The 26,371-nt window shown below is 36.9% G+C and overlaps 1 protein-coding gene across 1 annotated transcript in view; it reads right to left on the minus strand.

The window, feature by feature from the left end:
• The window catches only part of VSIG1 (V-set and immunoglobulin domain containing 1), a 33,062-nt gene extending 11,998 nt beyond the window's left edge, over window positions 1-21,064 (minus strand). The window contains exons 1-2 of the mRNA XM_016198692.2: window positions 21,016-21,064; window positions 8,983-9,146 (exon numbers count right to left, since the gene is read on the minus strand). Of these exons, the coding sequence (XP_016054178.2) occupies window positions 8,983-9,146; window positions 21,016-21,064 (213 nt within the window). The remainder of the gene's footprint in view (window positions 1-8,982; window positions 9,147-21,015) is intronic.
• Window positions 21,065-26,371: the final 5,307 nt, after the last annotated feature.

Consider the following 26,371-nt stretch of genomic DNA (forward strand, 5'->3'; position numbering starts at 1 on the left):
CAGAGCTAGGATAAACCACGTGGGAACTCCCTCTATCCAAGGTTATCTTCTTTGATATGCAGTAGCATTTTACCCCTGGCAGGGAACAGGTCCCTATGGCAAAAGTTTTTCAACTCAGTGGGGCACTTTACCTTTCTCACAGCTTTGCACAGCCATTACCTCACTTGTGTTCAAAGCAGCTTCGTGATATCATCAGGACAGGGAGGTATGCCTGTCTTAGACAGTAGACAGTTGGAGCTGACAGGATTCAACTCTTAAGCTTAGGTTAGGAGATCAAGAAGCTCACCTGATGAGTCTACTTGGGTGAAGCTTGTCTAGAACACAAATGCCTGATGAGAAATCCAAAACCATCATCCTCCCACCATCACTTTATAAGCTTTTTTAAAAATTGGGTTTATTTTACTCAGTGGGACTATCTGGAATATCCAGTTTCCCTGAAAGTTAGAATATTCATACTCCTTTCATACACACATACTCCTTTGAATAAGCAAACTTGGGTTCACCCTGTTAGAATAACATTTCAGAGCAGAAAGTCCCCTGAGAAATCATCTGGTCCTATTTCCTCATAATGGTGGTGTGAGGGTGGAACAAAATAATTCAGAAAAGAGCCTTGAAATTGCTTAGTCAATGGAGCTACTACCTTTCTCCCCATGTGGCAAGAAGCAGAACTGGAATTATTATTTCAATAAGGGCATTTAAACCCAGAGAGATTAAATGACTCATCCAAGAACACAGGATTTTTATTATTATAATTCAGTACACTTAAGAAAGATCTGGATTCTAGTCCCATCTTTATTCAAGAACATAGATATTTACATCATAATGGCAACTGTGGGAGCAGCATGGTGAGGTGGAAAGAGGCCTGGGTTTTAGCTACAGCTTTGCCTTTATGACAATGTCAGGGGAGGTGGTCTCCGGTCATGTCTCCATGGCAACTTCCTTTGTGATAAGAAACAAAATTTTTTGATCTTTCCAACATTTAGTTTCAACATCCGAATGAGGAACCAGAGCAATGTTCTCCTAAGTACGATATGTATTCCCCAAGTATAAGCACATAAGTTGATTTTAGGTGTTACATAAGTGAAAACTTATTAGAGACATATCTAGCACATCAAATCTGTAATTTCATGAATATTATTGCTTAGGGTGAAACTAAGATATTTTAAAAATTTTAAGAAATCAAGCCAGTATAGAAAACATTCAATAATACTGCATGTGTGCACAAATATGACAAAAATAATAAAGAGATATGAATGACTGAAGCTTTGAAATCACTAATCCCTGAGGTTTCTTCATAATATACAGTCTATGTACACACTTTGTTAGTTTCATACAAATGTGTGTAATTGAAATGATATTTGTTTATTATTCAATAAACGGTTACTGCCCTAGTCCAGTGGAACTAATTCATATTTTCATAAAATCTACTTGAAGAGCCTTATGGTTCATTTAATTCACTCTTCTCACATTATAGTAGAAACTGAAGCACAGAGAAGTTTACAGTTGGGACAGTTCTAGAACCCAATTCTTCTAATTCCTTGTTCCAGTGCTCCTTATCTTAATAGATTAATAAGAGAGGGAAGGTAATCAGCAAACCGAAATATATTGTCTAGATAAATTCAAAAGCATTGTCCTTCAAGCAGAAAGCCAATATATTTTTAAACTAAGGCAGAAAGGTAGATTCTGAGGGAAGAATCAAAGGAAAAAGCATATTTAAAGAAATAACAACTTGTCCCTCTCCTCCAGTTCTCTAACATCAACTAGCTTTCTTTCCTGCCCTAGATGAGTAGTTTATAACTCAATTCATTCATTTCCACCTACAGAAATTACTAACTTTTGCCCCAGAGGGGCCCTGTTTTGCTGACAAATCAGAAAGCCAGTGTTAAGGTATTCAAGTGGACCAGGAGGAAGTTCAACTAGTCAATTGTCTATTCTCTTGAGTTGATACCCAAGATATCCAGCTTTCCATTCCACTAGCTAGCATTGGGCTCATTTACTTCCTAATCAACAATTTGTGATCCTGTGGACTCATACCTGGAACACAGCCTGCAGTCCATCAAGGAAGCCCTTTACAACTTCAACATCTGGCCGATTCCCCTGCTCTCAGGAAGGCTGGGGGTAGGGCAGCCTGTTTTATACTGAGGTTTGAAGACATCACAATGAGTTATGACATCATTTTGCCTATGACCCACAATAAGTCTCAGAGGACATAGGTGAAAGGACCTTGTTTCTGCAGAGATCAGGGGGCCTAGAGAGTGTGTTTTATGCCAAGACTAGGACATGAAAAGAAGTCACTGTGAAAGTCACAGTTGGGCATGAATCAAGGTGAAATGATCAAATAATCATGAGGCTCTGAACTTGTAACTTCCCTATGAAAAGGACCTTCACCAACCCTTCTACTCTAGCTCCTCACACTGTAGTTTACACTTTTCCCTCTCACAAATAATTCTAAATAGTGTTAGGGATAAGATAGGGTAAGTAGAGAGAACAATGGAGACCTAAAAGGGAAAGGCCTTGGCCTCAGGGTGTTGTGTAAGAAGGAAAGTGCCCAGGGCTGGCCAGTGGCCAGACAGATAGAGGAACTTTCTGTTAGGGGAAGTCCACTGTCACACTGTCCTTATAAAGAAAAAAATAAAATGTTTTCCTGAAACTGCTTATCTAATCATGCAGGAAGGACTGCAACTTGATTCCATTTTCCACAAAAGAATAACTCTTTTAAAAATCAAAGTTGCCTGGCCGGGCGTGGCTCAGTGGTTGAGCATCGACCTAGGATCCAGGTGAGCGGGGTTCAATTCCCGGGCAGGGCACATGCCCGGGTTGCGGGCTCGATCAATGACTCTCTCATCGTTGATGTTTCTATCTCTCTCTCTCCTTCTCCTTTCCTCTCTCTGAAATCAATAAAAATATATTTTAAAAATCAAAGTTAAATAATGATCAAGGCCTGGCCATGACCCTGTGTGGCTTATACACTTTTCAAAAAAAGTATATGGGCAATTTAGAGATCAAAGCAATTGAGGTCCAGGAAAAGCCATGGAGGTTTAACAAGCTATGTCCTTGGTAGAAAGGGGTGGGGGGTGTCTGCTTTAAGAAAATCCATCCAAGTGATTTCTTAAGTGGTGTTTGTTAATTTTATGCCCACTTGCTCTTTGTGGTTGTGTTTATGGCAGACTTCCTTACTTTCCCCCCAGGGTCTTCTCTGTCCATCCACTGGTGATGTTAGAGGCTGCAAGTGAAATAATAATAATATCATATTTGTTATAAGACCTCTGACAGATCACTTAGTCATGGTTTCTAAGGTTGAGGAGCCTTTTGGAGCCAGATGGATATGAGAAATATAGTAAATGGCTGGGAGGGGCTGGTGGATAGTGGTAAGATCAGAAAGAATAGTGGGGCCTGCAGTGAACTGGGGATCCAATACAAACTAGGCTTTCAAAGTGTGGAAAGAAACAAAATACCAGGCTGGTCACCAACATGCATCCACTGGCCAAATCAGGCCCAGAGTCCTCCAGTTTGCAACCTCTGACTCATCCTCTTATATTACAGAAAAGGACACCGAAACCCTTCCAGGAAGTGATTTTCCCAAGGTCATACAGTTTAGAGTCAGACCTGGAATTTAGACCTCCTGATTTCCACTAAGTATATTGAAATGGCATTTACAGTCCTGACTTAGGCAAGGAAGATGATTCCCAAGCAACCTTATCCTTTTGGGGCCATTCCATCCCCTACTCCAGCCTGACCCTTCTTCTGCCAATTGCTACTATTCATTGGCATGATGCTTCTTCCCATGCCCAGTAGGTTCACCACAAGATGCCTTCAATGTCTGCCAGCTGCAATAACAGCCTTTCCCTTCCTACTGTGCCAAGTTCCTATTCACATGAAGACATGCAGCTAAGAGCCAGATTTGTCCAAAAAGATTTTTTCTCAGCTTTGTAATACAGCTCTCTTAGTAGAGGCTGGAGTATAAACAAGAGGGTTGAAAGAATTCAATCTGCTTTCTGTTTGAGTCTGAGTTGCTGTTAATAAACGTGCTTAGCATCTAGAGCTGATTTTTGTGGGTTCCTTTTGGAAATGTGGAAGACACAGAAGTCCACAGCAAACCATCTATTCTTTCCTTTTCAGCTTCTTGCTTTCCTGCACTGTTCATAAATTGAGTGAGCTATAGAAGGGAAGAACTTGGAGAGTTTCTCAATGAGTGTTACACTGGCACTTTGGACAGACAATTCTTTCTTATGTGAATATATCCTATGTATTGCAAAACATATCTCTAGGCACCACCCACCAAATGCTAGTATTGGCTCTCATTTATAACAATTAAACCAACACCTCCATCCTCATTTTCAAATGCTAACATTTGAAAAGCATTTTATATAATGCTATCTGTAGAGAACAGGACAAGTTGGGAGAATCTGAGCAGCCAGAGAATGTGAACACACTAGGTTCTGGAAAGAAGTTGCCCACACTCTATGTGTGTTGGGGAGATGAGAATGGCAAAGGGTTTCTTCCACTATGGATATTTTAGAAGAGTAAGTATTGTCTGAGAGATCCATGCTAAGTGGAATCAATGCCTGCTCTGTTCATAGGCAGCTGAGGTCTCTGAAGTTTTACAGGTGACTGGCTGGGTGGAAGAGGAGACCACTGTTGTGATCAGACGGGCACCAGACCATCTGAAACTCCCATGCTAGCCTACCTGTTCTGGGACCTAGAGTCTTCAGGTAAGAGTCCCTGCTGAGGTGGTGATCAACTGAAGCTGTCCCTGTCTTCCAAGCGGAGGACTTCTCTAAGAGGAGGACCATGCTAATGAACATCTTGGCCTTCCTGGTCAGAAGACTTGTGGGATACGTCTGTATACCCCACTTACCAAAGGAACCCCTTGGAGGAGATAGTAAGAGATAACATTTTCCCCTGGGTATTGAGAAACACTATGTCTTGAAGTCAACTTCTCCTTTATAACACAATGGTTTGGGAGGAGGGGAGAAGAATATGAGCCTATGGCAAGAGTTGGTCACTGCCTTGCTAACTAGGGCAGCAATAAGGCCCTGAGCCTTTTGGAGGAGGCTAAAAAGAATCCCAGACATGGGCATGAGAAGGCAAACTCAAGGCTGTTTCAGTTTTGCAGGGGTTTATGCTGATCTGGACTGTTACCAAACTCAGGCCCTCCCTTCCCACTCCTAAAAGCTAGTGTCATTGCCTTAGAGACTCCAAACAATGAAGGGGTCCCGTAGTACACCAATAGGTGTTCTTACCTGAGAGGTCCAGCTACATCTTCCCCGAGCGTCTCTTGCATGCGCCATTTTTAGACACTGACTGACTGCCTTTTTCTCCATACCCTCAGTATTGAGGCACGGGCTGTGCTGTGTTTGAGCAGAAATGAGTGGATCTGAGAGCTGAATGCTAAATGGTATACAGGTACATTAACCCAGGAGTTGAACTGCATCACTCAGTGGTCAGTCTGGCAATATCTTACTCCCATAAATCACAGAATTGTCTAATAGCATAGCAGTCTCCTTTTATCATCCTCCAAAAGTCCAACCAGCCATTCCTATATTAACATACATGTTCTACAGAATTCTGAATGCATGGAAATGCTCAAAGAGGAAGCAAATTTGAAATAGAAGCCAAATTTTATTTTGGAAAATACCATCTCAAGGTAAGATATCTGCTACCTCTTTGTTCAGTGGGGTCTCTGTTCAAGGATAAGGAGCAAACAGAGAAGGGGCTTGACCCCTCCCTTTAGTCATAGGGACCTGGAAGTCAGCGGAACTGGAAACCAAATCTGATCCAGGATTCCCCTAAGAGTTCCATCCCAGCTGTCCAGCTATACTAAGTGTATATTATTGGACTGGGTTCTCTAGTGCCCATGACCCAGAGGTACGGATGGGACAGAAATTTTGCAAAATCACCATTTTGTGAGTAGTGCTGCTAATAATAATAACTCACATTCATTGAATGGTTACTATATGGAAAGCTTCCTAGTGCTTCACAAGCATCATCTCATTAAATCTTGCAGCATTATTCACAGTGGCCAAGACATGGAGACAACCAAAGTGTCCTGTGATACAGGACTGGATAAAGAAGATGTGGTACATGTACACATTGGAATACTACTCAGCCATAAGAAAGGATGAAATACTGCCATTTGTAACAACATGGATGGACCTTGAGAATATTATGCTATGTGAAATAAGTCAGTCAGAAAAAGCTAAGAACCATATGATTTCACTCATATGTGGGATATAAAACTGAAAATTGTGGACACAAACAGCAGTGTGGTGGTTGCTAAAGGGAAGAGGTGGGGGCTTGAGGGTTGAAGGGCACCTAATATACGGTGATAGACGATGATTTGCCTTTGAGTTGTGGGCACACAGTGCAATATACAGACCTTGTATCATAGAAATCTATGCCTGAAACCTATATGATCCTCTTAACCAATGTTACCTTTTAAATTTAATAAAAACTTAAAAATTAAAAAAAATCTTCACAGTAAACCTATGAGGTAGGTAAGTAACCCCATTTTACAGATGGGAAAAGTGAACCTCTGAAAGGTCAAGTGACTTGTCTAAGGTTATCTAGCCAGCAATTAAGTAAAGGACAAGGAGTAGAACTGATATCCATAAGGAGGTTTCTACTGGGGCTCAAAAAGTACTCATCTGGAAAAGCAGAGAGAAGAACATTCCTGGAGGAAAATGGGAAGAGACTCAAGTTCTCTAGATGTAGAGACCTAAGGATGATTATCATGGGGATCTTGCTGGGGCAAGGAGGAGTAAGAGAAAGCCTGCTTTTTGGGAGGTGATTTTCACTGTCTCTGAGCCAAAAGCTGGCCCTACTCCACCTTGTCTTCCATGTGGTTAAGGCACAAAAATAGCACAGGTCTCATGTTCTTCAAGAAACATCTAGAATGTTTTATGATCAAGGAGCATGTTCCCATTCATCAAGTGGTTCAGTGCAAAAGGCCCCCTTTGATTTGGACATCCTAAAAGAGTAGATAACTTAAATTACTTGCCCTGCCTATACCTGACATTTTGAAGAATGAGGTAAACAGCAAGTAAATAAGCTACTGAATACTTATTTGTTAATAGATTTTCTTTCTAAAGCTGCTCTAAGAGATGTCCTGGCTCAAGTCACACTCAGTTCAATAACCTAAACCTTCTTCCTCTGCATTTCCAGGTCTAGAGAAAACTCATTGGCCATAAGATTCTCTAACCCTGCATCTCTGAGCTCCTCACCAGCCATATAATTCAACCAAGAGGTAATCTTGTAAATTCCGTGTCAGAAGAGGCATACAGGAGGATTTATGTTTTTGAATTCAGACCGGCCTGGCCTGACCTCCAGGCAGCTGAGTACATCTTGATTTGAGGATCAAGCATAAAAAAAGTATTCAAAGTACATTGGTATGGCCTGTCTGAATTCAGCCCCTACTGGCAAAATGAGAAGGACTTTACGCCTACAGAGAAAATATATGCTGAAAAGACTAGTTAGGAATGTAAATTTTTAAAAGGAAGAAACATCATGTGATTACTGTCATCATAATCTAAGAGATCAGCCTTCTTATCACATGCAACATGTGATATCTTGGGTCAGGACATTTTGGATGATGGAAACTGGTGGACTTACTGCTGCTGCTGCTTATGATGATGATGTTGATAATAGTGTTTACAAGGGTGAAAACTTACAGTACTTTATATTATTTTTCAAGTATTTTTACATAAATTATGTCTGTTGATTCCCCATGAGACAAATTAGAAAAGTATTACTGTTCTACCATATTTTAAGAGAGGCACAGAGTGATTCAGATACTTGTCTAAGGTAACCATTACTGAGCAAAATTATTGAACTTTGACTAGAGGGTGGAACTGATGAACTCTCCTCTAGAATGGTGCTTTCTGCTAAACAAGTGTTCAGGGCCTCTGGTGAAAAGATAACTCAGCACCTCCAAATGACTAGTAATGGCTGAAGCAACCCTGGCCAAGGTGTAGCTTCTCCAAGCTAACATCCTTCTTCTTCTTCACCTCTGTCCTGTGCCTCCTCCAGCCCACTCAAGTGGTTCTCCTATCTTTCTACTAATCAAAACCCTTCCTTTCCTTCAAGGCCCAATTTAACTACATCCAGCTATTCCAAACCACATTGATTTGTCTCTTCTCTGAATTCCTTGTTTTGGATCATACATCATTTTGAAAATCTGATGAAAGCTATGGACCTTTTCCCTCAAGGGATATGTGTCGGCATATGTGTTTGTACACTAATGCACACACACACACACACACACACACACAATTTGAGTATACGATTTTAGTCCTTGGGCTAATTTAAAGATGCAATTACCCTTTAGGTCAGATGGGGAAAACCTGGGAATAAGCAGCTTGCTGGTAGAATGATTCTCCTCATTTGACTTTCATATACCCTACTCTGACAACCTCTTCACTAAGACTCTAGCCTACCCTTCCTATCCTCTATCCTCTAGCTTCATGCTTCCTTTGATTACCACAGTTTATCACTACCTTGGCCCCTTCTCCATCCATCTGGGATTCTCATTCCACCAGGACTCAGTCTGCCTCAATGAGCTAGCTCACTTGACAGGCAGATCCCAGATATTAAGTTTGACAGAGATCTACAGATCAATTAGTACATGAATTTGAACTAGGGTCTTCTGGAAATAACAGTGAGGAAGATTTTTGGCAGGGGGAAGGAAACCCTTCAGAACTGCTTATTTCACCACTAAGAAGGACCATTCCTGTCTACTCTGGAATATCTGATATACTTGATGTTGACTTAAACAGAATTGAGATAACAGGTTATAACTGAATATGAAGAGAGGACAAAGGCTAAGTAACTTACATGATGGTATTCCCTAAACTGATACTTTCAAATTCTTTGTATCTGATGTTTTGCCACTGTTGGCACTGGTTCACCATTCCTTCACACACTGACTTCAATGGTTTATGTCAGAACTACCAAAGGGGAATAGTTTAGGAATAAAGTTCTTACAGTAATTGGCCGTGACTCCTTCTTATTGGAGAGTGACCACTGGATGGAAAGATTGTCCCGGGAGGCCACAGTGCTGGTGTAGGTGCAGATGAGAGTGGCATCAGATCCAACAGTCACATTCACGACACTGTTTGGGATGGTCACTTGCACCACACTAACTTGACCTGAAAAGATAATCATCAAAAAGGTAATAGTACACACTCATATTCTCATGTTACTTTTTCATTACAAAGCACTTTCAATGACATCTTTTTTGCAGAATCCGAGGTGAAGAGGAGAAGGTAAAAGAAACCATACAGGAAAGTTGAGCAAGCAATTGGCATGGGGTAGGGGAATTTTTAACAATTTTTTATGTGAAGATACTCAAATCCTATGTGACGGTGAGGTGATAGCACTGAACTGGGAATTTCTTCTGTGTAAGGATGGCCTTGAACAGAGGTTCTTAAAATGCCATCCGGGGACCCACAAAAGCCCTTGAGTACGGAGAACAACCAATCCAGTTTTCGCAGAACTTAGGGGTCCTTTGGATATGGGACTTTACATTTTAATACCAGATAAGTCTCAGGCAAATCATACTGGTTTGCTAGGACTCTCAGTGCTTAAACCAGAAAAGCCCCAGGAAAACCAGGATGAGTTTGTTGTCCTATATCTAAGAACATTTTGTTAGACTAAAAGGTCAAAATTATATTGATAATAATACTAAGATGTCATTTTTCTTTTTCAGTCTCACCCTCTCATAAGTGTACAATGAAGTGTTTTAGAAGTTACATAATAGGTAATGATGTAATTGTTCTGGTAACTAATTGAATGTGTGCTTGTGTATTTTTGTATTTAACTTTTTTTTGCTAGTACAGTAAATATAGAAAAAATTCTTTAGGGTCCCCAATAATTTCTAATTGAAGATTGTATAGAATTAAATACATATACATACACACAAGTACAAATAAAAATGGAGAAATATAAATAAAATCAGTGGATTGTATCAATGTCAGTGTCCTGGTGGTGATACTATACTATAGTTTCACAAAATGTTAACATGGGGCTGGGGTTGTGTAAAATATGCATGGGATTTCTGTCCTCTTAAAAATTTTAATGACTGCAGAATCTATAGTGATATCCCATATTTCATTACTGCTATTGATGATTCATCTTATCTGTTTTTATTTTTACCAGTCTTGCTAAAGGTTTGTCAATTTTATTTATTGATTTTTTTCCCCAAAGAAAAAAATTTTTATTTCATTTAATTTTCTCTATTGTTTTCATATTTTAATTCCATTGACTTTAGCTCTTAATTATTTCCTTCTTTCTGCTTGCTTTGGGGTTATTTTGTTCTTCTTTATCTAGATCCTTGATGTAGAAATTTCAATTAATGACGTGGGACAGTTCTTCATTTCAAATGTAAGCATTTAGTATTATAAATTTCTCTCTCAGCTGTGCTTAAGCTGCATGTTACATATTTCTATATGTTATATTTTTTTCACTCAGTTTATGTATATTTTTAAATTTTTCTTTGAGACTTCATCTTTGATCTGTAGATTATTTAGAAGTGTGTTGTATAACTTTCAAGGGTTTAAAGGCTTACTTATCATCTTTCTGTTCTTGATGTCTAGTTTGATTGCATTGTGCTCAGAGAACACAATGCACTTGTCTGATTTCAATTTTTAAAAAAATTTGATGTCTGTTTTAAGGCCAAGCACATGGTCTATCTTGGTAAATGTCTTTAGGTCCTTGGGAGGTGGGGGAGTGCATTCTGCTGTTATTGAGTGAAGTGTTCAATACAAAAAGATATGCTTTAAAACATTATGAATACTCACCAAGATAGACCAAGTTATGATAAAAACAAACCTTAATTAACTTAAAAGAATAGAAGTCATACAACGTCTGCTATCAGACCACAATGAAATTAAAGTAGAAATCAATAACAAAGAAATTACCGGAAAGTCCAAAAATACATGGTGATTATATAACATACTTCTAAATAACAAATGGGTCAGGAAGAAATCTCAAGAAAAATTTAAAAATATTTTGAACTAAATAAAAATGAAAACACCACTTATCAAAATTTATAGTATGTATCAAAAGCAGTCTTTAGAGGGAAATTTATACCACTGAATACATATATTAGAAAAGAAGAAAGACCTTAAATCAGTCATTTTAAGCTTGTATCTTAGGGAACTAAGAAAAATAGCAGATTAAATCCAAAGGAAGCAAGAGAAAAGAAATAATAAAAGAGCAGAAATCAATGAAATTGAAAAACAAGAAATCAATAAAGAAAACCAATAAAACTAAAATGGGTTATTTGCAAAGGTCAATAATATTGATAAGACTCTAGCCAAGCTAACTAAGAAAAAAATATAGAGGACACAAATTACTAATATCAGAAATGAAAAAAAGCCATCACTACATATTCTATGGACATTAAAAGGATAGAAACACAGGACAACTTTATGCCCACAACTTCAATAATCTAGATGAAATGCCAATTTCCTGAAAGACACAATATTCCAAAACTCATACAACAAGAAGAAAACAATATGAACAGGCCTATATCTATTAAAGAAATTGAATCAATAATAAATAATCTACCTAAAGAGGAAGCACCAAGCCCAGATGAGTTCATTGGTGAAATCTACCAAATATTTAAGGAAGAAATTACACCAATTCTCTACAATCTCTTTCAGAAGTAGAACAGAGGTAATACTTCCTAACTCATTCTATGATGGCCTTATCACCCTACTACTAAAACCAGACAAAGACAATACAAGAAATCAAATACATCTCAGGAACATAGATGCAAAAATCCTCAATAAATTATTAACAAATCAAATTCAACAATATATAAAAAGAATTCTACACCATTATCAAGTGGAATTTATCCCAGGTATGCAAGCCTGGTTCAACACTTGAAAATCAATTAATGTAGTTCATCACAGAACCAAGCTAAAGAAGAAAAAAAAATCACATAATCATATCAATACATGCAGAAAAAGCATTTGACAAAATCTCACACCCATTTGAGATTTTTTAAAAACTCTCAATAAACTAGGAATAACAATAGAGCAAAACTTCCTCAACTTGATAAAGGACATCTATAAAATACCTACAGCTAACATTGTACTTAATAATGAAAAACTAGAAGCTTTCTTAACTAAGATCAGAAAGAAGGCAAGGGTGTCCCTTCCATCACTCCTTTTTCTACTTCATAGTGGAAGTCTTAGCTAATGTAGTAAGACATGAAAAGGAAATAAAAGATATACAGATTGTGAAAGAAATGACAGATAACATAATTGCCTATGTAGAAAATCCAAAATAATCAACAAAAAAACTCCTGGAACTAACAAGTGATTATGGCAAGTTTTCAGGATACAAGGTTAATATACAAAAGTTTATTGCTTTCTTACATACCAACAATGAACAAGTGGAGTTTGAAATTAAAACACAATACCATTTACATCAGCATCCCCCAAAATGAAAGACTTAAGTATAAATCTAACAAAATCTGTACAAGATCTGTATGAGGAAAACTAAAAAACTTTGATGAAAGAAATTGAAGAAAAACTAAGTAAATGGAGAGATATTCCATGTTTATGGATTGGAGGACTCAATATTGTCAAAATGTCAATTCTTCTGAACTTGACCTACAGACTTAATGTAACCCCAATCAAAATTCCAGAAAGTTATTTTGTGGATATTGACAAATTTATTCTAAAGTTTATATGGAAAGCCAACACAATATTGAAGGAAAGCAAAGTTGGAGGGCTGACTCTACCCAACTTCAAGACTTCCTATAAAGCTATGATACGGTAATCAAGACTGTGTAGTATTGTCAATAGGCAAATAGATCAATGGAACAAAATAGAGAGCCCAGAAATAGACCCAAATAAATATAGTCAACTGATTCTTTGACAAAGAAACAAAGGCAATACAATGGAGCAAAGATAATCTTTTCAACAAATGCTGCTGGAACAAGTTGATGTTCATGAGCAAAAAACCAAATCTAGACACAGACCTTACAGCTTTCATATAAATTATCTCGAAATGGGTCACAGATCTAAGTGTAAAAAGAAAAACTATAAAACTGCTAGAATGTAACATACGAGAAAATCTAGATGGCTTTGGGTTTGATTATGACTTTAGATACAAAACCAAAAGCACAACACATGCAAGAAAATAATTGATAAGCTGGACTTTATTAAAATTTAAAACTTTTGCTCTGATAAAGATACTATTAAGAGAATGAAAAGACAAGCCACAGACTGGGAGAAACTATTTGCAAAAGACATGTCTGATAAAGAACTGTTATCTAAAATGTACAAAGAACTCTTAAAGCTCAATAACAGGAAAACAAGCAACCAGACAAAAACAGGCCTTAACAGATATTTCTCCAAAGATGATATATGTATAGCAAATAAGGATATGAAAAAATACTCCACATCATATATCACCAGGGAAATGCAAATTAAAACAACAATAATAAGATACCACTACACATCCATTAGAACGGCCAAAATAAAAAACCCTGACAACACTGAATACTGGCAAAGATGTGGAGCAACAGGAACTCTCATTCATTGCTGGTGGGAATGCAAAATGGTACAGACACTTTGGAAGACAATTTAGTGGTTTCTTACAAAACTAAACATACTCTTACCATACTATCCAGCAATAGCACTTCTTGGTATTTACCGAAAGAATTTGAAAATTTATGTCCACACCAAAATTTGCATACAGATGTTTATAGCAGCTTTATTTATAATTGTCCAAATTTGGGCAACCAAGATGTCTTTCTGTAGTTGAATGGATTAATTAACTATGGTATGTCCAGACAATGGAATATTATTCAGTGCTAAAAAGAAATGAGCTATAAAGACAAGGAGGAAAATTAAATGATATTCTTAAGTGAAAGAAGCCAAATCAGAAAGTCTACATACATGTGATTCCAACTCTATGACTTTCTGGAAAAGGCAACACTATGGAGACAGTGTTTGCAAGGTGGTACAGGAGAGGATGACAGTGGTGGAGCACAGAGCATTTTTAGGGCAGTGAATCTAATCTGTATAATAATGGTGGATACATGTCATTATAAATTTGTCAAATCCCACAGACGTTTTGTCTATTATGTTAGGAAATGTCTATTTTAATCTTTTATTTTAGCAGGCAGTCTCTTTTATTTTATATATTCTTTATGTTTTGTACATAGGCCTAAGCCTACTTTTGTGTGCTATGGTTCTAAGGCTAAATTTTCAGTCTTGTTGGTGTTGTTGTAGTCTGTTTGGTTTACCTGGTGTCAGTAGGACTTCGATTTGTCCCTGATCCTTTTGTCTGAGTGAGTGGAAGGGTTTCCCCAGGTCAGGCTGCTGGGTGTCTCTCAGTGGGTGGCTGTTATGATGGGACACTCCTAGTGTTTCTGTTGGGGTAGGGTAGAGTCTCAGGCCCACAGAGACAAAGAGCCTTCTACTGCTGAAGCTTTATCCCTCTTGTCTGTTCCATCCTCCCACTTCAGTATCTATGTGAAAGTAGGTGGGCTCAGGCCCAGTGGGGAAGAAACATGCTTTCTTTGTCTACTATTGTTGTTGGGACTCCTGATGATTCCCCCTTGCCAGTGGTATTGGGCTCATCTGATTTCAGATGGACTCCCATTCCATCTGGGGGAAGAATGAGCCTCCCTGTGAGCTGCCCTCTATTGCTAGGTTAGGATCAGGAAATGCCACAAGTGGGTTCACTCTTGTTGGGTTAAGAGACGTAAGACACCCTCCCTCTCTTTTTTCCCCAGGATTCCGGGCTTATTTTTTAAATCATCTTTCAGAGCTCTCACTTGGTTGTCTGTTGCATTATTTCCAGGGAGCCTTTGTACTTGTTCATAGCAGGAGAAGCAAGGATAAACAAGTTTATGCCATTTTGTCTAAACCAGAAATCTCCCTCAAGTTTTAAGAGTGTAAAAGGGGCCTGAGACCACAAAATTTGAGAACTGGTGGCCTTATAAAAGGGTGAGTTACTCATATGATTTGGACAAACACCAAAGAGCTCCCTACCCCAAAATCCAGCCTACTACTGTACTTGAAATTCTCAGTACTACATAAGCATTTTCCAAAGAACTGTTATAGTGGACGATGTGAGTAACACTATAGTGGCATTAGCTAGTCTAAATAATTGGTTAACATCCATTTCAAGGTTAGAGAGTACAGAAGTTCTCCATGATGGAACATAAGACTGCCAGGTATTAGAAGAAAAAGTCAAGTTTAAGAGGTCCTCTCTATGCTACGGGGCAGGGTGGGGTGGGGGGGGGCTGGAATGAGAGCCCTACCTGCCTGCAGGGTTATAGATAAGGTATAAGGGTGGGATGAGGATACAGAGATTGTAAGAAGATCAAAGGAAATAGTACAGAAAGACAAATTCCTGGCACCCTTCCCAATTTTGCATGCCAAAGAATTCTTTAATTTTGTTTTTCTTAATGGCAGTAATCAGGCAAAAGGAACTCAGTGAAGTGACAAATACTTTGAAAAATTTAAAGAAAAAGTAACCATTGCACTGATTACCCCTGGTTTCCTGGATTCAATAGCTGTGTTCTCTTTCACAGCTAGGCCACCTGGTCCAGCTGCTTCTCTGCCAGAGTTGGCTGTTTACATGGCAACCTATGTCTTGATGAATTGAGAGAAGTGCTTTAGGGCACACACCAATGCAACACCTTCTAACTCCATGCAGTTTCCCTCTTCCCAATTTTTCCTCCCCGTGTTTTCTTGGTTCCCACAATGCCTTTCCACAAAATGAAATTGGTCTGCAGAAAGCAGTTACTTTTTCTGATGGAAACTTCATTGGAGAAAGCTAAGAGGTGTTCCTCTGCCCTCAAAAAGCCCATCTAATTTCTCCTGGAAGTTTGCTATATTCATCTCTGGTTATGCCTAAATGATGACTTCCAAATATCTTCCAAATGTCTAAAATAAAAAGTATAGAATGGGGATTTCATGGCCATTAAAGTTTTAAAGTTCCCAGAAACTTTGCCCTAAAAATAGAAATTTTGGAGATACTATTTGGCCATCATTTTTGTCCTCTAGTTGGAGTCTCAATATCTGTTAGGGAATTGGTTAATGGTGGGAACTTATGATCAGGTAAGGCCCCCAAAAAAACACCAAAAACCCTTTAAAGGCCGTTCTCAACAAAAGTGTTTGAAGGAAGAGTAAGCACAGTTCTCAGAAAAGGCAAGCCATGGTACCTATCAACAAATACCTGTTGAGCACCTATTTGTGCCACAAATATTGCTAACACTGGGGAAACAATAATGAAGGAGACACAATCTCTGCCTGCCATGTCAATGCAGTAGGAATCCATTTATAGCACAGACCAAAATGAAGGCACATGAAAATCAAGGATCTGAAAATTATAAATCTGATTTAAACATTTTCAACATATTAAAATAGGCATATAATTATATAAATAATTTGAGATCTGTAAGAGCTCAACAATATCACCTTGGAATAAAGATGATAACTTCCAAATCTACTGCAAGACAATATATTTTGAAAAATATACACTTTGTCCTGTAAACAAGTAACAATCAGCAAGATAATATGTCCAGACAATTTTATTGCCCAATTTCCAATACTCAGGACCAAAATTAATTCTTAAATTCTGAAGAAAAGATGGTTTTCAGAAATTGTCCATCCCTAATATAGCGACAATATAATTCAGAGGTAAGAGCTATATTTTTCTAGTTGAACTTTTTAAAAATGTTACATCATTCAACTAGTGTACATTACTTAAACCTCTGAGCTCATCCTCTAGCCCAGCACTGTGCAATAGAACTTTTTATGATGATAGAAATATTCTATCTCTACACTGTCTATCTAACTCAGTAGCCATTACCCACATGTAGCTATGGAGCACCTGAAATGTGGCTAGTGTGACTGAGGAACTATATTTCTAATTTTATTTAATTTGAACTTATTAAACTTAGCCACATGTAGATGGTGAACAGTACAAATTTAGTCTTAGGAACTATATTTCTAATTTTATTTAATTTGAACTTATTAAACTTAGCCACAGGTAGATGGTGAACAGTGCAAATTTAGTCTTAAACTGGAGGTGATTCTATGAGTGTCAGGTTGGAAAAAAATTCTCCTTCTTTGGATTAATTTTCTCTAAATTGTTTAAAAATTGAAAAAAAGGCAGAAAAATCTCTACATTAATGAAACTGTGAATAAATAGCAAAATAAAGATTAGTACCTGAGGGGAGGGAGGTGGGGGTGACTGGATAAAGAAGATGAAGGGATTAGCTAAAGAACACATATGCATAACCCATGAACAAGGACAATAGTTTGGTGAAGCCAAGGTAGGGGAAGGTGGGGGTGAGTAGGGGTGAGCAAAGGGCGGGGGAAAGGGTGACACCTGCAATTATGTCAACATTAAAAATTGTTAATAAAAAACAATTAGTACCTGATTTAAACAAAATTTATGATTGCAATTTCACTCATGACCTGACTGAATCACACAAAACACACCAAAAAACTGCAGATGTGGTTAAAATATGTGTGACTGCTTTTAAAAAGTCAATGCCTATTATGAAAGGAAAATAATCCAAGGTGTATACACAAATTAATCAACACTCTAAAAAGATTTTAAATACTTACGTTTTGGTAGTGATTGCTCATTCATTTATTTAACACATACATTGTGACAGGCACTTTGTTTATTGTGGGGGTATTATCCTCCTAATATATCACAACAAAAATATCCCCCAAATAGCCATATTTAATCTGATGCATTTGAAGTGATTTAATTTCCTGCAACTTCATGTATAATGGCATCATTTTTGAGTTAGATGATAACATAACCAAATGATCGCTCACTTTTCTGAGTTGACTGTAAAACCAAAGTTCAAATATATTACTGCTTTAAAATGCATAGCATATTCCTCCAGAAGATGGAAGAAACATGAACGTACATTTCCATTAGGTAACTAATATATATTACAAGCACCTAACATGATACACATGAACTTTTTGCAGAAGACATCTTTGATTGAACTTATTTTCCTAAAATAGAATTTAGCCTAAGACTTCCTAAGGAGTCATCAGAAAGATTTTGATTAAAATAAAATCTGCCTTGCTTAGTTGTACAGACAACTGATTTTAAATACGTATGTGAAAATTATTTCTGGATGTTTGGGAAAGTAATTCATTCTTTTCTTTTTCCAGCTTTATTTACATATAACATTGTGTAAGTTTAACATGTATAAAGTGTGGATTTGATGCGCGTATATAATGCAAAATGTTTAGCACCATAGCATTAGTAAACACTTCTATCACATCACATAATTAGCATTTATTTTTTTTGGTGCAAACACTTAAAATCTACTTTCTTAGCAACTTTTAAGTATGTAATACAATATTGTTAACTATACTCTCCATGCTGTACATTATATCCTTAGAACATATTCATCTTATTACTGGAAGTTTGTACCCTTTGACCAACATGTCCCTGTTTCCCCTATCCACCCACCCTGGTAACTATCACTCTACTCTCTGTTTCTATGAATTCAGGTATTTTAGATTCCACATATAAGTTCAATCACACAGTATTGTCTTTATCTGACTTATTTCACTTAGCATAATTCTCTCAAGGTCTGTCCATGTTGCAAATGGCAGAATTTCAGAAGGTAATTCATTCTTTCAATAAATATTTCCTTTATACCCACTATGTGCCTGGCACCATGCCTGATACCAAAAACGTGACATTTTTTTGACCACAAAACAAGCTCAGCTAGCCCATCAAATTACACACCACCGATGGAAACATTATCAGTTGCCTCACAGCCATATCTGGAACTATTGATGGACACTACTAATATCAGGTATAAACGATTGAAATCTTCTTCTGACCTCTATACATATGTGAGCATGGCAAACAACAAGATATTATACCACATTTCCATTCCATCTGCTAGACTGACACTACCATATTTTGCTTTGGGCCAGCTAGACTGTGTATGTATAGATACATATGTATATATGCCAATAAAACTAGTTATACAGTAATTTAAAAGCAAAGGCTCTGAAATATTTATTAGTCACTCTGATTGGGCTTTGTTCTAAAAGTCACAATCAAGTAAGATCCTGACATCGTGTAAGTAATTATATATATAACAATAACAGTTATATATATGTAAAACAGTTTTTTACATTTATTTGGAAGAAACATGCAAATGGAGAATGGATTTTAGTGCTTTTTTGGAAGGCTCATGTTTTTTTTTTTTTAATTTATCTTTATTGTTGAATTAAAGATGTCCCCCTTTTTCCCCCATTGATCCCTTCTACCCTGCACTCAACCCCTGCCCCAGGCCAGATAATCAGGCAGGTGGACATTTTTTTCTTAATTTTTTTTACCAAGACATTTGTGTAATTTTTTAAACAATTCCATAGAAGGTATATACCCAATTTTGTAATGTAATATATACACTTGCAAAGGAAAAATAAGAAATTTACCCACATTTGTGGTAAGATTGCTGGGATATTTATTCTTATTTATATACTTCTATATTTTCCAACCTTTCTAAAATGACTGCACATTACATTTATAATCAACAAAGTTATATATATATAATGTTATATATATATATAATGTTAGTTACAGTAAAAAAAAAAATCTTACAACTGTTCCAAAATTGGGTCTACTATAAGCCAGATGAAGGCCTCATATAGAAAAACAGGTGTTGACTACAGGTGTGATTTTAGAGGGCTGGTGCAGGAGGCCCAGGGGCTACTCAATTAGCTAATGACTGGAAGCTCTTTAAAGGAAACAAAGACTTTCACTGTGTAAAGTTAAGGTTTAAAATGAATATTCCTGAGGGAAAGGGAAAGTAGTAACATCTGTTCCCAGCAAGATGGAAATTAAAAAAAGTGACTTTTTCCAGCTCTAAGTCCTGGTTAGATCACTGGATAAATGCATTATTCCCTTCTGGACTCCATAGAACATATTCGTTTAAGCATTTCATAATGAACATTTAGAGAACTATTACTAAAAACCATACAGTTTTGAAAAGTAACACTTTTATTCTGGTTATAAAAATTGTATAATATCTTTGTAGAAACCCTGGGAAATATGGAAAAACTGGGGAATAAAATTAAAATCATCTATGATTTCATCACTCAGAGGTAATCACTATGAGTGGTTTGGTATATAACCTTCTAGTAATTTATTCTAAGCATGTGCGTATATCCCGCTTTCTCACTTAATATTTTATCCTGAGCATTTTCTTATATCATTAGATATGCTTCGTAAACCTCATTCTAATGACTGCCTAATATTACTGATGGCTTAAAGATATCATTTTTGGAGAAAGAATATTATTTTGTCTACTATGGACTTCATTTATCATAAGAACAGATTCAAAATATATCTGGTATTTGAAAAAACTAGCCAAGTAATTTTTCGGAATTAGCGATCTCTTACGGTCCTAACCAACATCAGTATTTTAACTCTAAAAATGGTTTTGTTCTGCTCAAATCCCTGAAAACACCCATATTGTACACAACGATAAATCACTCACATATTTTCCAAAATACAAGCTTAGGCTTGGAAAAATACAAGTCCCTAAGAAATGTTAGTAAAGCATGGCAGGCCCTCCCAGCCAGACTCTGCCTGCTGTAGCAAATCAAGTCCATCACAGGGAGCTTAAAGGAAATACTACTCAAGTAAAATAGAAAAAAATATCTTTAGCACAGACTTGAGCTTCTGAGTAAGTTCATCTGTTCAACTTCCAAACTAAAAAAAAAAGAAAGCTACTGTGATTTTTCTTTCAAAATATTTTTAAATTCAGAAGCTACATAAACAATTCTATTTACAGGCTGCCCCCCTCCAAATCAGCATAGCACATATTTGCTAAGCAAGATTTCTAAAAATTATTTTACTTAGCATACTAATCATATTTTCTTTGCAGTACAGAGGATGGGGAATATTCTATGTAAAAATTTACAATTTCAGCCTAAAGTGAAACTTCATTCCCAATTTTCTTTGGTAGTTTAGAGATTCTTTCCTTACCTGCAAGGCAGTTTAGGATCAGAAAGACCTTCCAAAATGCGAACACCATTGTGTCGAAGTTTGTTGAGTGCAGCTGGGGACCAGAAGCTTGCCTGGGCTAGGCTGAGTCTCAAACTGGCTTCTTCAATCACACCGAGGGTTGGCAGGTTTATCTGCGGGCATCACGGAGCAAATAAGCTTTTTCGGGCTTACTTATTGGATACAGACCTTTCCCAGGGCAGATTTCTGTTTCTTTGAAACACTTTTCATGGGGCGTGTTTCCTTGATATATTTGCTACTGTGTTAATAATAAACCCACGTATTTAAATTCTTCAAGCTCTTTGTACACAGATTCTCTAAGTTTTATTGTTTAAAATCAATCTTAATAAAAGTTATACTTGAGGGGAAAAAATACAGTTGGAAGAGACCCTATGCAAATAAAAGTTGGCAAGACTAATTAATTTCAAATATTTCCATAAAAGTCTAAAAGCTTTGTTTCACTAACATCCTTTTACAAATTATGTTAGTAAATTGGTACACTAAGATTTTCTCAGAAGATGAGGTTCACAAGAAGGGAACAGGGGTTATGAAGCTAGAAAAAAGCATTAATTTCTATGTGAACAAACTCTGCACATGTCACACTTTTTTGAAGCCTTGGCAGTTCTCATCAGCCTCCACCAAAACTGGCAATAAAATGAATTCCATGCTTATGTCTTCCAGGTTAGAAACCTTATAGCATTTATTCACTCACCTAATTTTGCAAAATTGGGTGAGGGAATAAGTACTTTAAGACTTCCATTGAATGAGTCTGAATTTTTGCAGAATTAGGTAACTGAATAGGTGCTACAGGGCTTCCTTGGAAAGGGGATTCACTAGGAGGGAATGGAAGTCTGCACAGGTGAGAAGCCTTCATGTGAACATGAACTTCTAACAGAGTTCCTCTTGTGCTTAAGTTACCATCAGATACGTAAGCATCTCCTCTGGCTCTTCCCATGTGGACTTGAAGTCCTGCTATTTCCATCTCCACAATGGCTCACAGATTTGTCCTTTCTCCAATCTACTATTTCTATTCTGGTCCAGGTCCAGATCCTCAATCCCTGACTTCTTCCTCCTTCATCCTGTGTACCAAACACATGCGACTGTTCCAACCCTGATCAAGCATCTTCAATAACAATATTATGGACTATTTCATCAAGTCCAAAGTCCTTAATCTGGATTCCCAGACTTCTCAAATCTGGTCTTTACCTTTTCTTAACTTAAGACACTTTCAATTATCCACCTGAAAAATGCTATCAAGACTTATTGCATCAAAGTATTCAGTCACATGAAACATGTACAAGTTTCAGAGATATGCTTTATGAACTATAATTCATGGGAGATGTTTGACCCCATCTCATGTTTGCCAAGCCAATTTCCTAAAGCTCAGAAAGCCATTTTGCTTCCATCAGGCCTGATTTCTTCTCACAGCCTTCCCTGTACATGCTCATATCTGATGCCAAACCTTGGCTCCAGGCGACTCCCATCATCACTTAGAATTTTCTCCTTCCCGTCATTATCTAAACATATTCTTTAGTGTGGATCAGTAATGCTGTCCTATGTGAAAATTTCAGTGAACCCACATAATACCCCTCTCAGGGCTCCTCCTTGGATAAATTCACACTGTACATAAAGCCAGTATCCTACAACTGACACTTGATTGCTCTCCAGTAGTTTCCTATATATTAACTGTGTCTCCCCTAAATCCAGTGACTGTGAGCCCCTCCAGGTCAGAGCCAGGTTTTATGTGGATAGTTCCCAATTTAAGAAAAACTGTGTCCCAAAATGTATTGGTAAGTCCAATGACCGAACCGAGAATACATATTCCTACTGAAGCAATGCTATAAACAGAAGTCTTCTTCCCACACCTATGCAGTGCATAGCGTAGCACTGACTTGAATTCTGGGTACTGGGCCATATAGGGTAAGGGAGGAGAAGGAGCAGCAGGTAGCAGAGAAAGAAAACTCCTTTCCCTTCCTAAGACACGAGTTGAATGCAAAGCAACATATTTTTCTCAAATAAATATTGCATGTTTTTTTCACTCACCTTCCTTTATGCCCCCTACCCTCAGGGCCCACTGACCCCCTGTTTACCTGTTTCCCTAAGTGAAGGTCTTACTCCCCAAAATATCTTGTGCTTCAAAATTATTTTTTCTTTCCAACCTTATTCCTTCCAGAAACACACTTCCTCTTCTGTATAAGCAGACATTAGCTCCATGTTAGAAGGGAAAGAATCAATTGCCATGAACATTCCCCAACCTGATTGCACTATTAAAAATAGAATTCTTGGTTTCTTTCAGATAAGACTCTGACCAGGAGTATTAGGCAATGCAATAAAAAGAAGTGGTCTGAGGGAGATTTTGCAGAGAACAACTTGTAGGTTGGCCACCTGGAGGTCCACATCAGCTCTTCTCAGGCTTGGTTCTGCCTTTACTTCTGAGTTCACCAAGTCTCCAAAAACCCATGGTTTTTATAATGGCCCCCCTGGAAGTAATGTGGGCTTTTCCAGTGGTGGGGAGCTGGGATGGGGAAAGAAATTTGTAAGCCTAGTGTTTGTAAGCCAGTGGCTTCTTGTGTTTCCTTCTGTGAGCCACTGGTTACTGTAGTAAGGTGACCATAGTTTTAATTGATTAAAACTAGGACACTTTAAAAAAAAAAATTGTTGTTGTTGTTTAAAATATTACAGATGTTCCTTTTTCTCCCCAATGACCCATTGCACCCCATCACACCCCCCTCCCCAGTCCCTCTCCACACCATTGTCCATGTCTTTGGGTTGTGCATATATGAGTATAACTTCTTTGGTTAATCTCTCCCCTTCCACCCACCCGCCCTCCTCCATCCCTCTGAGATTCATCAGTCTGATCCATGCTTCCATGTCATTGAATCTATTCTGTTCATCAGTTTATTAAGGACACTTTTGAGAGTGAAGGGGGCACTATTAGCAATTACATGGGAGAGTGTAAACCATAACAGTCCCAGGCAAACCTGAATATCTGTCCACCTGCCCACAGGAGAGTGTTAAGTACAAAGCAGACACTAAGAGCAGGCTTGTTCATTAATTCAATATGTCCAAGCTGGTTGGCCCTGGGATGGCTGGGGTAGAGGATATGATTTAAGGCTATTGCCAAAACATATCTGTACCAGAATCTCTCATACAAGACACTCTAGAATATTTAGGTAAAATGCCAACACTTGTATTATGTGGGACCTAACTTGGAGAGATATAATTCTGTTAAAATAAATTCTCAGAGATAATCTAGATTTTGTGCTTCAGACTGAATTTTGATGTTTTTTACTATTGCTCAAAAGAAGTGGGTCATTAACTGGCATATGAAATATTAAATATCTGACATTTTTATAAGGATTTATAATTTTAAATTGCTTTTCCATTTTATCTTCACAACTGACAATAAAACAAATAGGGCAGGTATTATCTACAGTCTCTAATGAGAAAACGGAGGCTCAGAAACGCTGTGTCTTTCCCAAGGCCACATAGTACGCATTAGGTGCTGTCCCTCCCATCACACAGCACAGTGGCACAGTGTAAATCCAATGTAACAAACAGCCTACTGCCTCCATGTTTCTTCTTTGGGAACTTTCAGAAATTTGCACTATCTGACTTATCTCTCATTTTTTAACTTAAAAATTACAGAAGTAATACTTTTAATTGTCAAGAGATTTTAAAGAACAAAGAATTAGTCTTGGGGATGTAAAGTACACCATAGGGAATATAGTCAATAATATTGTAATAACTGTATGGTGCAAGGTTGGCACTGGAAATATCAGGGGGAACACTTTGTAAGTATATGATTGTCTAACCACTATGCCGTACACCAGAAACTAATACAAAATAATAATGAATGTAAACTGCCATTGAAAAATAAAATTTAAAAAAGAACAAAGAAGTTATAGAGAATAAGAGAAAATCTGCATCCTCTCAACAACATGTATAATCCCATGCCATGCTCACAAGCAATAACAGTTTAACATTTTTCTCAGACCTCTATGAATTTTCACACACACACAGACACACACACACGATGGTGTTTTTAACATAAAGGTAATCATAATACACATATTGTTCTATAATTTGCTTTTTTCACCTTGAAAAGCATTTTTATTATCTTTTTACATCACCATGTACAACTACATCTTTAGATCTACCTTATTCATTTTAAGGCTGCATGGTTTTTCATAGTATGAATGCACTACAATTTATTTAACCATTCTCCTATTGGCATATTCTTAGGTTGTTTCCAGTTTTCACCATTATAAACAAAGGCAAAGTGAATATCCTTTTGCCTATATCTCTGCCCACTTTATGTGATTATTTCTGTACATTAGGTACTTAAAAATGAAATTGTTGAATCAAAGGGTATGAATATTTTAATTTTTGGTAGATTATGAAAAATTGTCCACCCAAAATTCTTTACAAATCTACATTTCCATTAAGAGTGTATAAGCATGCTTGTTTCTCCACAGCCTTGTCAACAATAAAAATTATCAGTATTTTATTTTTATTTGTATCATGGAAGAAAATGGTTGTTTTAATTTGTATTTCTCTAATGAGGTTGAACCTTTCTTCATAGGTGTACTGGCTTAATTGGTGTTCCTTTCCCTGTGAATTGCCTGTTTATGGCCTTAGAACATTTTTCCATTGAGTTATTTTTTAATATTGTAGAAGTTTATAGTTTATGAATTTTAATCTGAATTTGGTATATACATTATAAATATTTTCTTTCAATCCATCACTTTTAAAAAATGATGTCCTTACCAGAGGGAAATGGGGGTGGGAGGAGGCAGGAGGTGGTAAAAGGGGGTTAAATTATGTGGAAAGAGACATGACTTAGGGTGGTGAACACACAGTACAATATACAGATGACATATTATAGAACTGTACATCTTAAACCTATATAATTTTATTAACCAATGTCACCCCAATAAATTCAATAAAAATAAAATTTAAAAATTATATCTTTTCCCATAAAGAGGCTTGCATTTTGTTGTAATTAAATCTAGCAACATTTTTATTTTGTAGCTTCTGAGTTTTATATCTTCCCTAAGAAAGTCTTTCCCAATTCAAGACTACAGAAATTTATATATTATATTATATTATATTATATTATATTATATTATATTATATTATATTATATTATATTATATTATATTATATTATTATAATTTTATATTATAATTTTATATTATTATTTTATATTATTATTTTATATTATTATTTTATAATATAATATTATTTTTTTCTAATGCTTCTATAATTTTGTCCTGACTTTCAGTTATGGCAACTCTGTCCTTCTATTGCTCAGGCCAAAAGTCTTTGTGCTATC

Source organism: Miniopterus natalensis, chromosome X (genome assembly GCF_054644295.1).
Source record: "Miniopterus natalensis isolate mMinNat1 chromosome X, mMinNat1.hap1, whole genome shotgun sequence".
NCBI classification, from domain to species: Eukaryota; Metazoa; Chordata; class Mammalia; order Chiroptera; family Miniopteridae; genus Miniopterus; species Miniopterus natalensis.